The following is a 14,004-nucleotide window of genomic DNA, read 5'->3' on the forward strand; positions in this document are numbered from 1 at the left end:
ACCGCTAAACCACGTCCCGAAGCACGTGCACAAGGCTCGGCCAGTGCGGAGATGCAGCGTCAGGGCAGGATGCAGGTGTTGCACAGATTCGCACTGAGCTCACCAGCCACTTCGTCAGGGCTGATTCATAGCATTCGTGTGTCCAGATGCAGTTAGGCAGCTGATAATAGCTTTCTGACACCCAGCTTTGCTGGATTGTGTTGGTGAAATGAATTTCTCAGTTAAAAAGGCACAGAGCCTGATTTTTGACTGCTTTCACTTTGGAAAGTAATTGCTGTAAGTTGTGCAGGTGGCAAGGTGGTTTCGTACTGGTGCCTTCCACAACAGGCAGGGTTATTACATTACAGCCAGGTGCTGTTATTCAGGTCAGTTATTTATTAGTTGGAAAATGCAGCTTTTGTCATCAAATGAAAAAAAAAAAAAGTGAATTCGGACTGAACTCAACAAAGGGTTGAGGCTGTCAAAGCTGGTTGGGAAGGAGGATTGCTAAAAAATCCTGAACATGTCACATTTTTATTGGAAGCAACTTGAGGCAAATGGAACCAAAAGCAAGTTAGTTCGATTAAAAATAAATAAATGAAACATTACATTTCATTTTGGCTCAAGCAGGGTGTTTCCATCTACTCAGAAGTGTTTGGTTGCAGGGATAACATTTTATGTTTTAGGTCAACACAAGGTAATCCCTCCTCTCTCTCCCCTGTTCTTTGGTTCAGCTACTGAATAAAGCAATCAATTATTCAGGCAGATCTAATATGCATATGCTAATTGTTTCCACATTTAAATATACCTCTGGACAGGCAATCAAGAGACCTGAATTTTATTTCCAACTCTGCCACTGTGTCTGATGTGACCTTGGGCATTTCACTGTACTCCGAGTCCTTCCTTTTCAGGACAGGCCCATGTCTCACGGTGGATTTGCTGCATATTGGTAATACTAAAATAGCATGGAGGTCTTTTTACTTCCACCGTTAGAAATTAAACATTTAACTGTCATAAATTCATGCACTCCTAATTCTCCCAGTGTGAGTTAGTTGCGTCACCTTATAAAACTCCCTGTAGTTTACTTAATAGGTCAAAAGGAATTTCAGCTGCTGAAATAGCAGTGTTCTCTTAAAACAAAACCTATTTTAATGAGCCCAACTAAATTGAAGAAGAAAATTACAAGTGGGGAAGTTTTTTTTCTTTCCTTTCCTTAAATATTTCATTGCATAATCATCTCTCCAGATCCATATATCGCCTCTGATTTCTTTCAAGCGAAAGGTCCATACGTGTTGTTGTAATTTCTAGATGTTTGAAATGCCTTAAACTGTGTTGAAGCCTATTGCATTATGCATTAAAAACTCCCTCATACCTGAAAGCTTGCACCAGGAAACCTGCAGCCTCCAAACCTCTCACAATATGGTTTTCACCAGGCTGCAGCTCTCACCATTCGGCTTGCTCTTCAAGGAAACTTTCTCCCCTCTGCTTTCTGTGTGCTGGCACTGGGGGAACCAGCACCAAACCCAGCGGCACTTTCTTGAATCTGGTAGTCACGAGGCTGCATCCATTTCTGCCGGTGGCATGGCCACTATTGCCCCTTCTTGCCATGCTGGTGTTAGGTTTAGAGTCTCTGAAGGGTTGGCAGAAGGACATGGGAGCAGTGACTCGTCTCGTTGGGAACATGGGAGACAGATGGGAATCTGTCAGGTGGAAGCAGAGAGATGTGGATTGTAGAGTAACTCCAGTTGAAGGAACCCAAGGAGGTCTCTAGTCTAATGTCATGCTAAAGGCAGGGTGAACTATGCTCAGGGCTTCATTCAGTGAGGTCATAAAAACCTCCAAGAATGGAGACTGCACAGCCTCCCTGGGCAATCTTCTCCAATGCCTGACTGTCTTCATGGGGGAAAGCTTTCCCCGTACATCCAGGACCCCCGTGCAGAGTCATACGAGCTCTGTGAGCCCCTCCTGGCTGATGCTCTGCGAGATCTGCCGGGAATGGCAGCGGGTGCAGCCAGAAGCCTTGACAGTGGATGGGAATCTGCCTTCAGCCTCACCAGGGCTTGCCTTCATCACCAAGTTGTCCTGCAGCAAACCAAGGACAGCCAGGCCTTTGGGCTGGTGATGCCTGGTCTGCCTGGATCAATGTCTTTCCCAGCTGCTGGGAGGAAAGGGCTGGGGCTTTTCAGCTGTAGCCTGGTATTTCAGAGGTAGCTGGATTGGCTGCTCACACGGGACTTTTGGTACCTGGCAGGGGTCTCCAGAAGGCTGAAACGCCCAGCGGCTGTGCTAGAGCTCTGTGAAGGGGAGAGCCCGGTGGAGGCAGGAGAGCAGTGTCCTGCCCGGTCACTGAGGAGCGAGGGAGTTTCAAGGTGGTGGGCAGCAGCAGAGCTGGCTTCTGCTTCTCGTCTGCCAGAGCCCAGGGCACAGCGTTCTCCCCTTGCCCTCCCTATAGCTTGTGTTTCTCTGTCTCACACCCTTTGCTTAATTAGTTTGTCAGTGACTGTCATTATAGCAGGAGCCTGCAGAACACCCAGCAGAGCGTAGCTCTCATTGCAGCTACTGTAGCTGGGCTCTGCTGTAACAGAAGTGATAGCTCAATAAACCACAGCATTGTAAACTAAATAGCTTGGCACTGGCTGCAGCTTCTTATTAAAATAAGAAAGAGAGAAAACAGAAATGCAAGGAGTCAGAAAGAATGAAGGTTATAGTCATTAATGGTTTCACTTTTAGTACCAGAGACCTGGATAAAATGTCTAATCCTCAAGGTAAAAATTAGATTTAAGTTTTATCTACTCTTTGTCAATAGCTTGAACTTGATTTTCCCTTCTGGTTCCAGCCTCAAGTCTGAAAATGCAGAATTATTTCTGGTCAGCCTGAGTACCCGTGAGTGATTTGTGGGGAGAAATTCAAACTGTGCAAAGACAAATGAAACCTGAATCAAACCAGTTAAATTAACTCTGCATCTCGGAGCAGACGGAACAGCTCACTTATTTAAAGGGCTCTGATGAGTTTCATTTACTTGTCAGCTTGCTGCGGTCCTGGGTAATGAGAGTGGCTCTTTTTCGCTTTGAGTGTTGGCTCCCTGCAGGGGAGGCATCTTCCAGCTGCCTCAGGTGGTCTGTCAGAGGGTATCTGCTCAGTCGTGCTGTCATCCGGGATCCTCTGGGCTGCAGTTTGATCTGGAAACTGGGGCAATCTTAATTTTAGGACCTGCCTGTGAGTCACAGACATGTGAGCCTGGCCCGGGACAGGGCAGTGAAAGCCCTTAGTGAAAGGATGGCGACTGAATCCACCTTCAAGGAGTCCCTGCAGGCAGGGGACAGGCTCTGAGCCATTGCATAAGCACTTGCTGCCTTTTGCCCCTAAGCATCACTCGTGACCACGTGCCACAGTCCATTGCTCCTCCATCTGAACCTGGGGGACTCATTTCACCTGCCTCACTCATCTGAAGGTTAGTATTAAGCTGAGAGGGTCCCCCCCTGTATTTTGCAGGGGTATTGTTGCTCCAAAGGGAGACTGAGCCCACTCACTGGTCCTGTGCAACTTGCATAACTGCAGTTAATTTCTCCCAAGAAACATCCTTGGGTGTCTGCAGTAGGTGAAATGAAGTCCAGCCTTTCAGTCTAATTCTCCCACCAACACTGGGGTAGCAGCAAGTCACAAAAGCCTTGGAAATCTGATTTAACTCCCTTCAGCCAGTGGTTTGGAAGAGAAAAGCCCAGGGGAGGTTCTCTTTTATACATGAGTATGTGAAATTTCATTTGTGGCTGACAACACTCTTAATCCTGCCTTTTTATTGATGAAGAATCTCTGGGTACCTCAACCGTTTCTCAGTTTCCCTAGACAGCAATTGACCTTGTTTCAGCTATGCATCAAAATGCACTGGCAATCAAGGTGCTATTGATTTAAACCTAATGGCCAGCCACTCCAGAATTTCACCCAGAAAATAAAAATCGATGCCACATTATTATTTTTATTATTTTTTCCCCCGTGTTAAGATATTATAATGAAAAGACATGAGAGTCTCACCAGATCCTTACCATTAAGCGGTACACTTGCAAGGCCAGGAAGATTGGGTCAGGCTCTGGTAAGGTAGCCAGCCAGCTTACAGATTGAAATGACTCTAGGGTTAAACAATTTTGCTTGATTGCATGCTGCCATCTGCATCTCTCTCTGCTGACCTTGCCCGCGGCATGCGCTGCTATGTGGGACTCCAGAGAGGATGTCTTGAGCAATGCCCCACTGCTGGAGGAGCTCTGTGTGGGAAGGATGCTCCCTGTCTTGCCCTTTCCTCATTTCAGAAGTTTCCTTGCCCCCCTCCCCCCCCTCCAGGGGAAAGTGTCACTCAGACTCTGCAGAATTGCTTTACAAGACCGGTTACAATGCACAGCAGGTAAGCACCAGCTAGATAGATTTAGGTCCATGGTCTAAGCAACACCACAGGCTCCCTCCTACCTAATAAGTGAGGCATGCCAGGATGGCTGAAAGGTCCAACATCGACTGTGGCCATGCTGCTCAGCTCTCCTTCCTGCCAAAACAAGGTGGTTTTCCCATCTGGGCTTCTCAGGAGCATGCATGGCACTTACTTACTGCAGCATAGGTATTTTCTGGGAGAGGGCACAGGCTGAAGCCAGGCTATGGGGTGTGCTAGTGCTTTGCTAGTGTGGACGACTGGGGAGGATTCTTGAGCCTGTGATGTAGTTGTTCTTAGTTCCTTAGGATGGTGGAGGTACCAGCTGTAGAGTACCAAAGCCATCATAAGCAGTCCTGGTTTAGGTCTTTTGCAGAATCTTACCTGTCAGCACTCCAAACGCCATGGAGCCAAACCACCTTTCGAAATGATGTTGAGTCTCGGGCCTCCTTTTAGTCAGCCGAAGGGACCTGGCTGCTGCATAACGTAAGCTGATGAACACTGAGGAGCAAGGGATGGTGTGGGGCAGTCCTGACATCCCAGTGATGTTCTGAAGTGCTCCTGGGTCTCAGGTCACTTAGGCACACTAAAGCATTTTCCACTGTGGCCTCTGCTTACTTCTCTTGTTGCTGAGGAGTGTGAGAAGAACTGAAAGGTGGTTTTCCTTTCCCATGATTTTGGAATGTCCCCATGCAAGTCAACTTTAAAGAGATGCGAGTGACTGTTCCTCATAACCCATCCCTTTCAAGATGACCACCTAAAATGCATGAGGAACACGTACCGGTCTGCATACCAGCTACTTGTGGTGCCGCTGTGCTTGCAGAGCCTCATTTGCACCCGTTAGAGCGAGCATTTTCCATGAAGAGAGGACAGCTGTCAGAGGAGCACCTGAAGCGAGACCTGCATTTCCAGAGCCAACCTTTATCTGGATGGTAGGTGAGCACAGAGACAACGTGAAGGGAGGCTGACAGCACAGCCTGAAAGCACGCAGTAAAGCTGCCTTAAAAACGGCATTTTCCTGAGTGCTACTCCAGCCGGACTATACGCATTTGTTGGAATGACGGGACCCCCTGGAGGAGTGAGACCTGACCCCAGCTATGCCGTAGCCATTGGTGTGGTGACAAACTATTGACCTCTTCGCCCATTTTTCTGGGAAAGGACCTGTTTGATTTGTGCATCTTCTTCCAATTTCTACTGCAGCTGTGGCGTATTTCTGCTGACCGTTTCAGATTGCTTAGACAGATGGCAGGGCTAGGGATGCTGGAGAGGGGGTTTAGTTTTGGGTGAAGTCTGTCTTCAGTGGGGTTGATGGTTGGTGTCACACGTCAGGGAGCCCTGCACATGTTTTAAGCCAGCTCAGGGGGACTGAGCAGTCTCCTGACAACTTACTCTTCAGCTGAGTTTTTCTCAGCTTCTGCCTCTGGTGATACATTTTTATTTTGTTTCTTTGGGAGGAAGGAAGGGGAGGTTTGTGAGCAAGCTGTTGGAGGCACAGCAGAACATCTCCCCACCAAGTGGTCCCACCCAGTCTGGGTCAAGCAGCGGGTGTTCCCCAGCTGAGGTGTCTGCATCCCACCCAGCCTCTGAAGCCTCCTGAACAGCAAATTTGGACATCTTAGCAGCCCACAGGAGGACTTGCAGGTTGCCAGCTCAGTGGAGGGTAGCAGATGGGTGATGGTTGTTCTGCAAGCACCTGTCCTACGGCAAACATCAGTGTGTTGGTCTCCCAACCCACTGTCTCCTGCTGCACATGGCTTGCTTCCTCCAAGAGCAGCTCCACCTCACCCCCATACATCTGTGCTGCCAGGGCCCACGTTACCACTGGGAGCATGAGGAGGGCACGGTCCCCTGTTCATCTAGCACAGGCGTGGCTGCATTTGGAAATGAGTTTCCTTGGGAAGGCTGGGCACGTGCTTTCAGAATTATCTGCTGCAAAGGGACTGAGGGCTTTGGGGCTGATCCTTTGGTGAAACCGAGTCCAAGCTTCCAAGCTAATCTGCAAATTGGTTAATTTTACCAGCAGGTTCCCCAGATGTAAATTCTGTGGGATCCCACCGTGGTGTATTCTCACTTGTGTAGCTTTCCTGCCAGGTCGCTTAGGCACCGAACTATTTGACACCACCATAAAATGGGTTTCCTACACGTTATAAACCAAGCGCTGTGAATGCAAACATTGCAGCATACTTCGTTAAGCTCTCTTGTGCATCAAACAAGTTTCTTGCTTCATTTCTAGTATAAGAACAGAAGACCAGCTCTTAGCGATGGTTTAAATATCTCTTGCAAGCCAAAAGGGAAACTGCAGATGTTTGAAGTCTGGAGTTATTTGGAGGAAATAAAATTAGGCTTTTGCGAGCCATTGCTCTGTTAGAGGATCTCTGCTATAAAAGGGAAACAGAAAGCAGTGAGTAAAAACCATACGTATGTACATGTGCTTGTATGTGTAATTCTTGTTTTCTTCCAGGCAGCACACCGGGGACAGGTAATCCTACCTTAAGAATTTGGCCTTAGAGGATCTCACGCGAAGCTCTTTGAAGCCAGGGGCGTTTCTGTGATTCCTGTGGTCAGGCAGGCCCAGAAACAAAACCCTGATCTCATTGTTGCTGTGGCAGGTACATCCCTATTGCAAAAAGCATTTCCCTTTGGCTGCGCCTGAGCAGAACTGCAGTCCTGATGAGAAGGTGTTTGGCCTCCAAAGAAAGTACTTTTAGCCTTCTGAGCCATCCCTTTGGTTTCCGACACCGTAGTGCATCCCACACAAAACGGCCAGTGGTGGTCTGGTGAGGCAGAGGGCAGCTGTCGCCCCCGTGCAGAAGGAGACAGACAGCCCCGGGGGCTCAAGCGACAGTGGCTCCATGTCTCCCAGGTGAATATGGATAGGGATGGTCACGCTGGCAAGCCCCATCACAGCCCATCAGTCTGTCACACCAGGACAGCCCTGGAAGAATTGGGTGCCCAGAGCAACACCAGGGATCTGACATCCCGTCCAGAGGAGTTTTAATTCCCCTGGGTCAGATCTGATCTCGCCTTCAGGTGGTGGTTTTTTGGTTGATGTAAAGAGCGCTGCCTGCTGCTTTGCCTTCAGCTGGGTTTTCAAAGGGTACTAAAGCATTTGCCAGGGGCAAAGGGTGGCTGCAGAGATTGACAGCTGAATGCAGCAGCTGCCTACCCTTTGCAATTGCAGGATTCTGAGAACTGAAAATGGTTCTTTTATCCTTTATCTTTGGTGTTCCTCCCCATCTCTCTTATCAGAGTGTTTAGAGGAAAGGGACATTGTCCCCAGAAGTGCCAGTGGGAGGATGGAGGAGGCATCATAGCCCTTCTCTGACAGGGCCCACCATTACCAAGACATCTCAAGAAGTCCTCTGTCACCACACATTGCCATCCATCCGCTCCTGTTCACCCTGTGGATTCGAGGTGGGGGTTTTGGCCTCTCCAAGCGGGGATATGTATGGAGAGCTTGGGCAGGGTATGCGTGTATGTACGGCTGTATTTCCTCGTGAGGTGATACCAAAGGCAAGTTGATTTGGGTGCCTGGATATGTTATTCATTGCCTTTGTCCTCACTTTGGTATTTGTTTCCTTTCTTCATCAGGAAAATGGGAGCCACTGCCCCAGTGTGACCTGTTTCTAAGGTACAACAAAATAAAGGCCACCCGTCCCACTCCTTCAGACACCTCCCAGTATGGATGGCTTGGTTGAGCAGAACAGTGTGCTAATGCACAATAAGATCACTGAAGCTGGGAAAAGGAATGGTTTAATTAACACAAGGAACTTAGTGGCAGAGAGCCGAGATGGTCTGGTCTCTGTGTACCCAACCCCCCAGTACCAGAGCCACCGAGCGGGCAGCCTTTCCTCTCCCAGCTGCCTGGAGAACAGCAGGAATGACCCCATGCAGCAGCTGCTGGACCCCAACATGCTGCAGCAGACAGTGGAGTCTCACTACCGGCCCAACATCATCCTCTACTCGGAGAACGTGCTGCGCTCGTGGGGTGAGAACATTGGCTCAGAGTGCTGTGAAACCACCTTCATCGAGGACCGCTCGCCCACCAAAGACAGCCTGGAGTACCCGGACAGCAAGTTCATCGATCTCTCAGCGGATGACATCAAGATTCACACCCTCTCCTATGATGTGGAAGAAGAGGAAGACTTCCAAGAGCTAGAGGTCAGATGGCATGTGGGATATGTGGGGAAGGCTGCGGGGAGGAGGGCGTATTTGGGGTTAAGTGTACAGCCTCCAAGAGCTGGTCTGCATGGGATCAGCTGTATCACGCTCTCCTCCAGCCAGGACAGTGAGCGATTGCTCATCTTTGTTTGTTGGGTAAAGTCCCAACTCTGTGGATACTAATGGCAAAACTTCCACTAGCCCTAACAGAGATTAGCATTTCCCTCCTGCCTCTGAATGGGCCGTCAGAAACCGAGGAAGACCCATGTGCTTGAATGCTAAGTAAGGTCACGGCCAGGAGCATCTGCCCGTGTAGATGGAGCTTGCCTTACTCAGCAGGCCAGCATCGCCTCTTACTTTCTCCTGACTTGAGCTAGACTTAAAGCAGATTGTTTTGCATACTGGCTCAAACACGAAACAATTCTATCTCTGAATGAAGTCTTTGGTTTTCAAAAAAATCAGAAGTCTTTGGGTTTCAATTTGCAATGAGTCCCCCTGTCTCTGAAATAATTCAAAGATTTTTTTGTGATGGAGTGAAGCATTTCATTAGATCCCAAATGCGATGTTTTCTTTTGGGTTTCCATGCTTCATTGATTGGCTCACAATAAATTAAGGTACATTTTGTTTTCCAAATGGGGCAGACTATGGAAATCAACTTCATTCTTTTTTAAATGATGCATTTTTTGTTTTAAAAAATCTTTTTAGTTTTGGCTGAAGCCAGCTGCCCAAGCACGGCACAGATTTGTGTTTGCCAGTGTGTGGGGGAATGGAGGGTGAGCTTAACGCTGCGGGTCCCAGAACTTTCTCCAGTGCTGGTCACAGACTCCTGACCTAACAAAGAGCGTTTGGCTGTCTGGAGCAAAGCCGCAGCTTCAACTCGAATGTCCAAGTTGAGATGGAGGGATTATTTGCTCGTGTTTCTTTGTTGCCGGGGTTTTCTCCACTGAGACCTAACAAGTCCTAAAACTTCCATTTTCACCTGCTGCAATACCAGCATCTCACCCTGCGATCAGCACAGGGGCAGCCCAACAAGAGCCTGGCTTCTCTTTCATCCTCTTTTCTCTCGGTATTGATAAGGTAGGAAGAGACGTGTTTTTCCTTGGGTGTGTCACCGATGCAGCATTCAGTGCCTCCACAGGGTAACAAAAAGTTGGTCTCGGAGGCATGTGAGGGTGTTAGCTCAAATCACACCCTTCTCCAGCATTTCAGAATTGGCTGTGGGAAGTCTCGTTTTCTAAATCAAAACAAAATCCCTAGTTGCTGCCTTTTTGCCCTAGTTTCTCTCCTGCAGTAGTGATGCATGTGGCTGCTGCAGGCATGTAATTGCCTAATGGTGTTATTAACACATCTGGCCTGACATTTAGGCAGTAAAAAACCCTGTCTCCCTGTTGTCAATCCGAATCTAGCAAGCCCTTCTTTAGCCAGCTCTTGGAGCATAGGCTGAAAAAGGCCAGGAAAATAAGCAGAACAAGGAAAACATATTTTATATTAAAAATCTTTCTCCTTTTCTTGGTGGGATTTTTAAGGTGCCATTGCAAGGTAGGGCCCTCAGTCTGGGTGCCTCTTCAGAGTGGTACTGTAGGAGCTTGATGAACTTTTTGTAGAGAACATTTGTTTCTAGAAAACCACCTGTAAAACAAAGTCTGAGGAAAGTGATGTCACCCTTCACCTCCCCTGAGGCGATCTCGAGCGAAGAAAGGAGAGTCTTCAAATTCTGATACTGTGGTGCGACAGTGTGTGCATCATTTTTCCTGGCTCCTCCTCTTTCTGACCCGTTTCTCTGGACTGTAGCCTCCAGAAGGTCACATGTATCCCATCTTAAATGGGCACACAGCATTTGGCATCACGGATTCCCAGCCTCACTTAACCCTGTGGGCTGTTACCCTGCTAATAAGCAGAGAGGTGTATGGGCAGCCATCCTGACCTACAAACAAAAAGTGCTCAGAAGAGGATAACATTCACAAAGTGCTCACCCATGTGCCTCCCCTCTCTTCTGTGTTGGGGTTTCTCCACCAGGAGAATGAAGCAAGGGAGGAGAAAATGAGGCAAGGTCTGTCTGAGGAAGTACCCGCCTGACTGGAAACACACGCATTGCTAGAATTGCTCGAAGCCTCTGCTTCTAGACCAGTGTCAGTCTCCATCGCTGTGCTACTTGGCCAGCCCCATGCAGTGCTGAGATATTCACGTTTCTCCATGAACCAGACCCAAATGACCAACGTGCTGAGCAGCTGCGCTCAACACGAGGGTTCTCAGCCAGGGGAGGAATTTCAATCCCAGGAAGGTCCAAGTTCTGCAGCTGTGGCTGGTCATGCAGAAAGATGGGGAGGAGAGATGCATTTGACAGCACAAGACCAGCAAAAAAGGTGACTGCTGTGTTGTGTTCTTCTGGTTCCCATGTGGACAGATGCTGTAGCTATGTGGCCAGATGTGTGAAGACCTCCTGGGCTTGGCTAGTATGGAGGTTCATTAGAGACGTAGCTTCACGTGTTGAGACTCCAGGTATGGAAGAGAAGTATTTGAGGGCAGCAGTCACTGAGCAGGGGAATGAACCATGCCGGATTGTTAACTACAAAAAATTTGCTTGTCTGTCCAAATAAAAAAACCAGCACCTGAATCACACAGCACTGGTGATTCACTCTAGTGAGCACAGGTCTGGATCACTAGAAAGCTTTTTTTCCCCACCAGTTACTGACAAGAAGCAAATGGTTTTTAAAATTGCTAATAGACCCAAAGTGTTGTGGAAAGGGTTAACACCAGGACTGGGAGCAGAAGTTAAAAAGAGAACGATGAGAGAGGCTGATCCAGCAGAGGTGCAAGGTTTTGCTGCTCCACTGCAAGATCCTTGAAGGATTTGGTTCTGCCATCAAGGATGCGGAGCATGTTGCTGAGTATCTGGCCACATTGACTGTCACGCCGCAGCTCATCAGGGGACGGGAGCTGAATAGTATAAAAGCACATCAGGGCTCAGTTCTTGGAACGTTTTTTTGTTGTAACCTACCTGCTTTAGCATGTCTTTCTGAGAGAAAACAGGCCTTTTTACAAACATTAGCTTTGTGCAGAAGAGCTGTTGTGTCTTGAAAACTGTTCTTCACATGTCAGGGCAAGGTGAATGGATTCCCAATGCAGGCATCTCAGTAAAATGCCTTCTGGGATTCAGAGCAGCCCTGGGGTTGTGAGTCATTTCTCTTCCCCACACATTTCTCTTCCCCACATCCGCCTGGCATTGCCTGTCTCATTGTTGAGTGCTTTCCTAGGGGTTTTCAGGACTGGGTATTCAGCTTCTCAGAAATGTGGAAAATCTAACTCATCCCTTCGTAGTGACCCCCTCCATGCAATACTTGTGGGAGTCTATGGACACACGCAGAAAATAGCTTTACTGCTGGTCAGTGTGTTTCTGCCAGGGTTTGGTTTTTGAAGAGAGCTGGGCTCCTGATAACCAGAAAGGTTGCTGTTCTCTTGCAGAAAACTTTGCCCCAGGGAAAGTTTCTGAAAAAAAAAACCCAGCTATTTTGGCTGACAGCGATCTGATTTGGGTTTGAAGAGCTGACCCAGCCAGGTTGCAAGGACCGCTGCTCTGTTACCTGTCATCCCTGTCAGCATGGGTCTGTCCAGCCCAGGAATATCTCTGACAAGTTGCTAGAAGGAGGGACCTTCTTCGCTCCCCCAGCCTGGGCACTCTGAAGAACCTGGGAGATGTAGCAGAGGAGCAGGGGACATCCTAAGCAGGGGTCCTGCGCATCGCTGCAGCAATGTGGCCATGTTTAACTTTTATTTATTTTTTTACTAGCAGGGTTTCTCAGGTCCTGGTGTAATGTTATTCATACTGCCTATGAAAATCATAATTGTCTGGAGGGAAAAACATTTCTGAAATGGCTTTTATTAGCATATACAGCCACACTTTGCTCCAGCGATTACCAGGCATGAAAGCAGAAGGCTGCGCTTTCTGTCAAAGCTTTAAACTTCTCTCTTCAGTGCCCATCCCTGAAATCAAATGATTCCCTATTTAGGTATCTCTGGAATGCTTATAAATATCTTATGAGTTCTTTACGCAGCAACTAATGGACAGACAACTTGTCAGATGTGGCGGCAGTGAAATATTACACGAATTGCTAGCTGAAATACCCTCCTGTTAGAGTTCATGTGTAAAGGCAGTGCCATCTTTTATCCGGAAACATCATTTGTCATATTACACTCCTGCTAGTTTTCCTCCTAACCTCTAGATAGATGGCTTATTTAGAGAACTCAAGCTATTGATGGCAGCAAATTAAATTATTCATATGTGTCGCATAAGAGAATACATCTGGGCTCTCTCTTAAAACCCTTTTTCTTTTTCCCAGCAATGTCTGAAACAGTCTCTGAAAATGAAATAAATAGGATGTTCTGGGGAGTGAAAGAAGAAAGGAAATGTAGTGCTTTCAAGCTAAACCTGCCTTCTTTTTTTCCCCTACAAATTGCTGCATGCTGCTGTGTAACTCATCCTTTGAATGTGAGCATGAAAGTGTAGAGATAGAAGGTGGATCCTAAAGCCATGTCCTGTTCCCTCTAACCCCTCTACTCAACATTCCTGAGCATCTCCTGCTCATGTTTCTTCTGCAATGTGAAAAAAAAGGTCCTAGAGGTGTTTATGCACATCCAGTGCAATCACTTGCGTGCTTTCTCTCAGTGCTTCCAGCTTGCACAGGCTTGGATGGTCCTGCATTGCACAGATAAGACCTGAGCTACTTGGGTCCTCAGCCTCCCCTGGGAGCAGGTATCCAGAAAGGATGCTTGGACATCCCCTTGGGAAGCTGAGCATGGTGGGATTCCCCTTCCAGAAAGCTCTGAAGCATAGGCAAAGAGGCAGCCTAGTGCAGACATGGGAGGCTGTATCACAGATGACTTCCAGGGCAGGTCTTGCACGCTTTAGGTACTTGCTTGTACAGCCGTTTCCCTTCAGGGTCTTGCGCCTTGTTCTCACTAATGGATTCACTGGTCATTGCAGCGCACTTGTGAGGTGGGAAAACAGTATTTTCTCCATTCTGCACCCGGGGAACTGAAGAAAACAATATAATAAATGTCTTGCCCAAGCTCATGTAGGGATGTGTTGTGGGTCTTTTGTCCCGTGGTATTAAAAGGGATTGGCAACACTTTTCTTTCTAACACCTCTTACAGGACAGTCGTGGGTGCTGAGGGAGCACAAGGGACGGACTGCAAAGTGTCCAGGTTTGTGTCAGAGGCAGAGCATGGTGCTCAGTGGGCCATTGCTCCGACCCCATAGGATGCACTTTATGTCCCTAGATTCCTTCACAGGCACATTATTACCAGGTTACAAGTGATTACACTTCATTTGCATTCGATTTATTTTTCTCCCTTCAAGGAGAATCCACTGGAGTTTGGAGATACTGAGCCCTGCCAAGGGATGTTAACCTTTATTAGCCAGGCCTAGGTGAAGGGAGCATGGCTGGGAAGTCACC

The 14,004-nt window shown here is 47.9% G+C and overlaps 1 protein-coding gene across 2 annotated transcripts in view; it reads left to right on the top strand.

The window, feature by feature from the left end:
* SYNDIG1 (synapse differentiation inducing 1) overlaps positions 1–14,004 on the top strand; it is an 87,206-nt gene that overhangs the window by 5,371 nt on the left and 67,831 nt on the right. Inside the window, exons 1-2 of one of the 2 annotated variants that reach the window (XM_080408895.1) lie at positions 4,465–6,999; positions 7,982–8,551. In XM_080408895.1, coding sequence (XP_080265021.1) covers positions 8,072–8,551 — 480 coding nt within the window. In that variant the 5' untranslated portion in view covers positions 4,465–6,999; positions 7,982–8,071. Of the gene's footprint in view, positions 1–4,464; positions 7,000–7,981; positions 8,552–14,004 lie in introns of those variants that run through there. The other variant, XM_080408896.1, reaches the window with a different exon arrangement.

The sequence above is a fragment of the Falco punctatus genome, assembly GCF_963210335.1.
Source record: "Falco punctatus genome assembly, chromosome: 12".
Lineage (NCBI taxonomy): Eukaryota > Metazoa > Chordata > Aves > Falconiformes > Falconidae > Falco > Falco punctatus.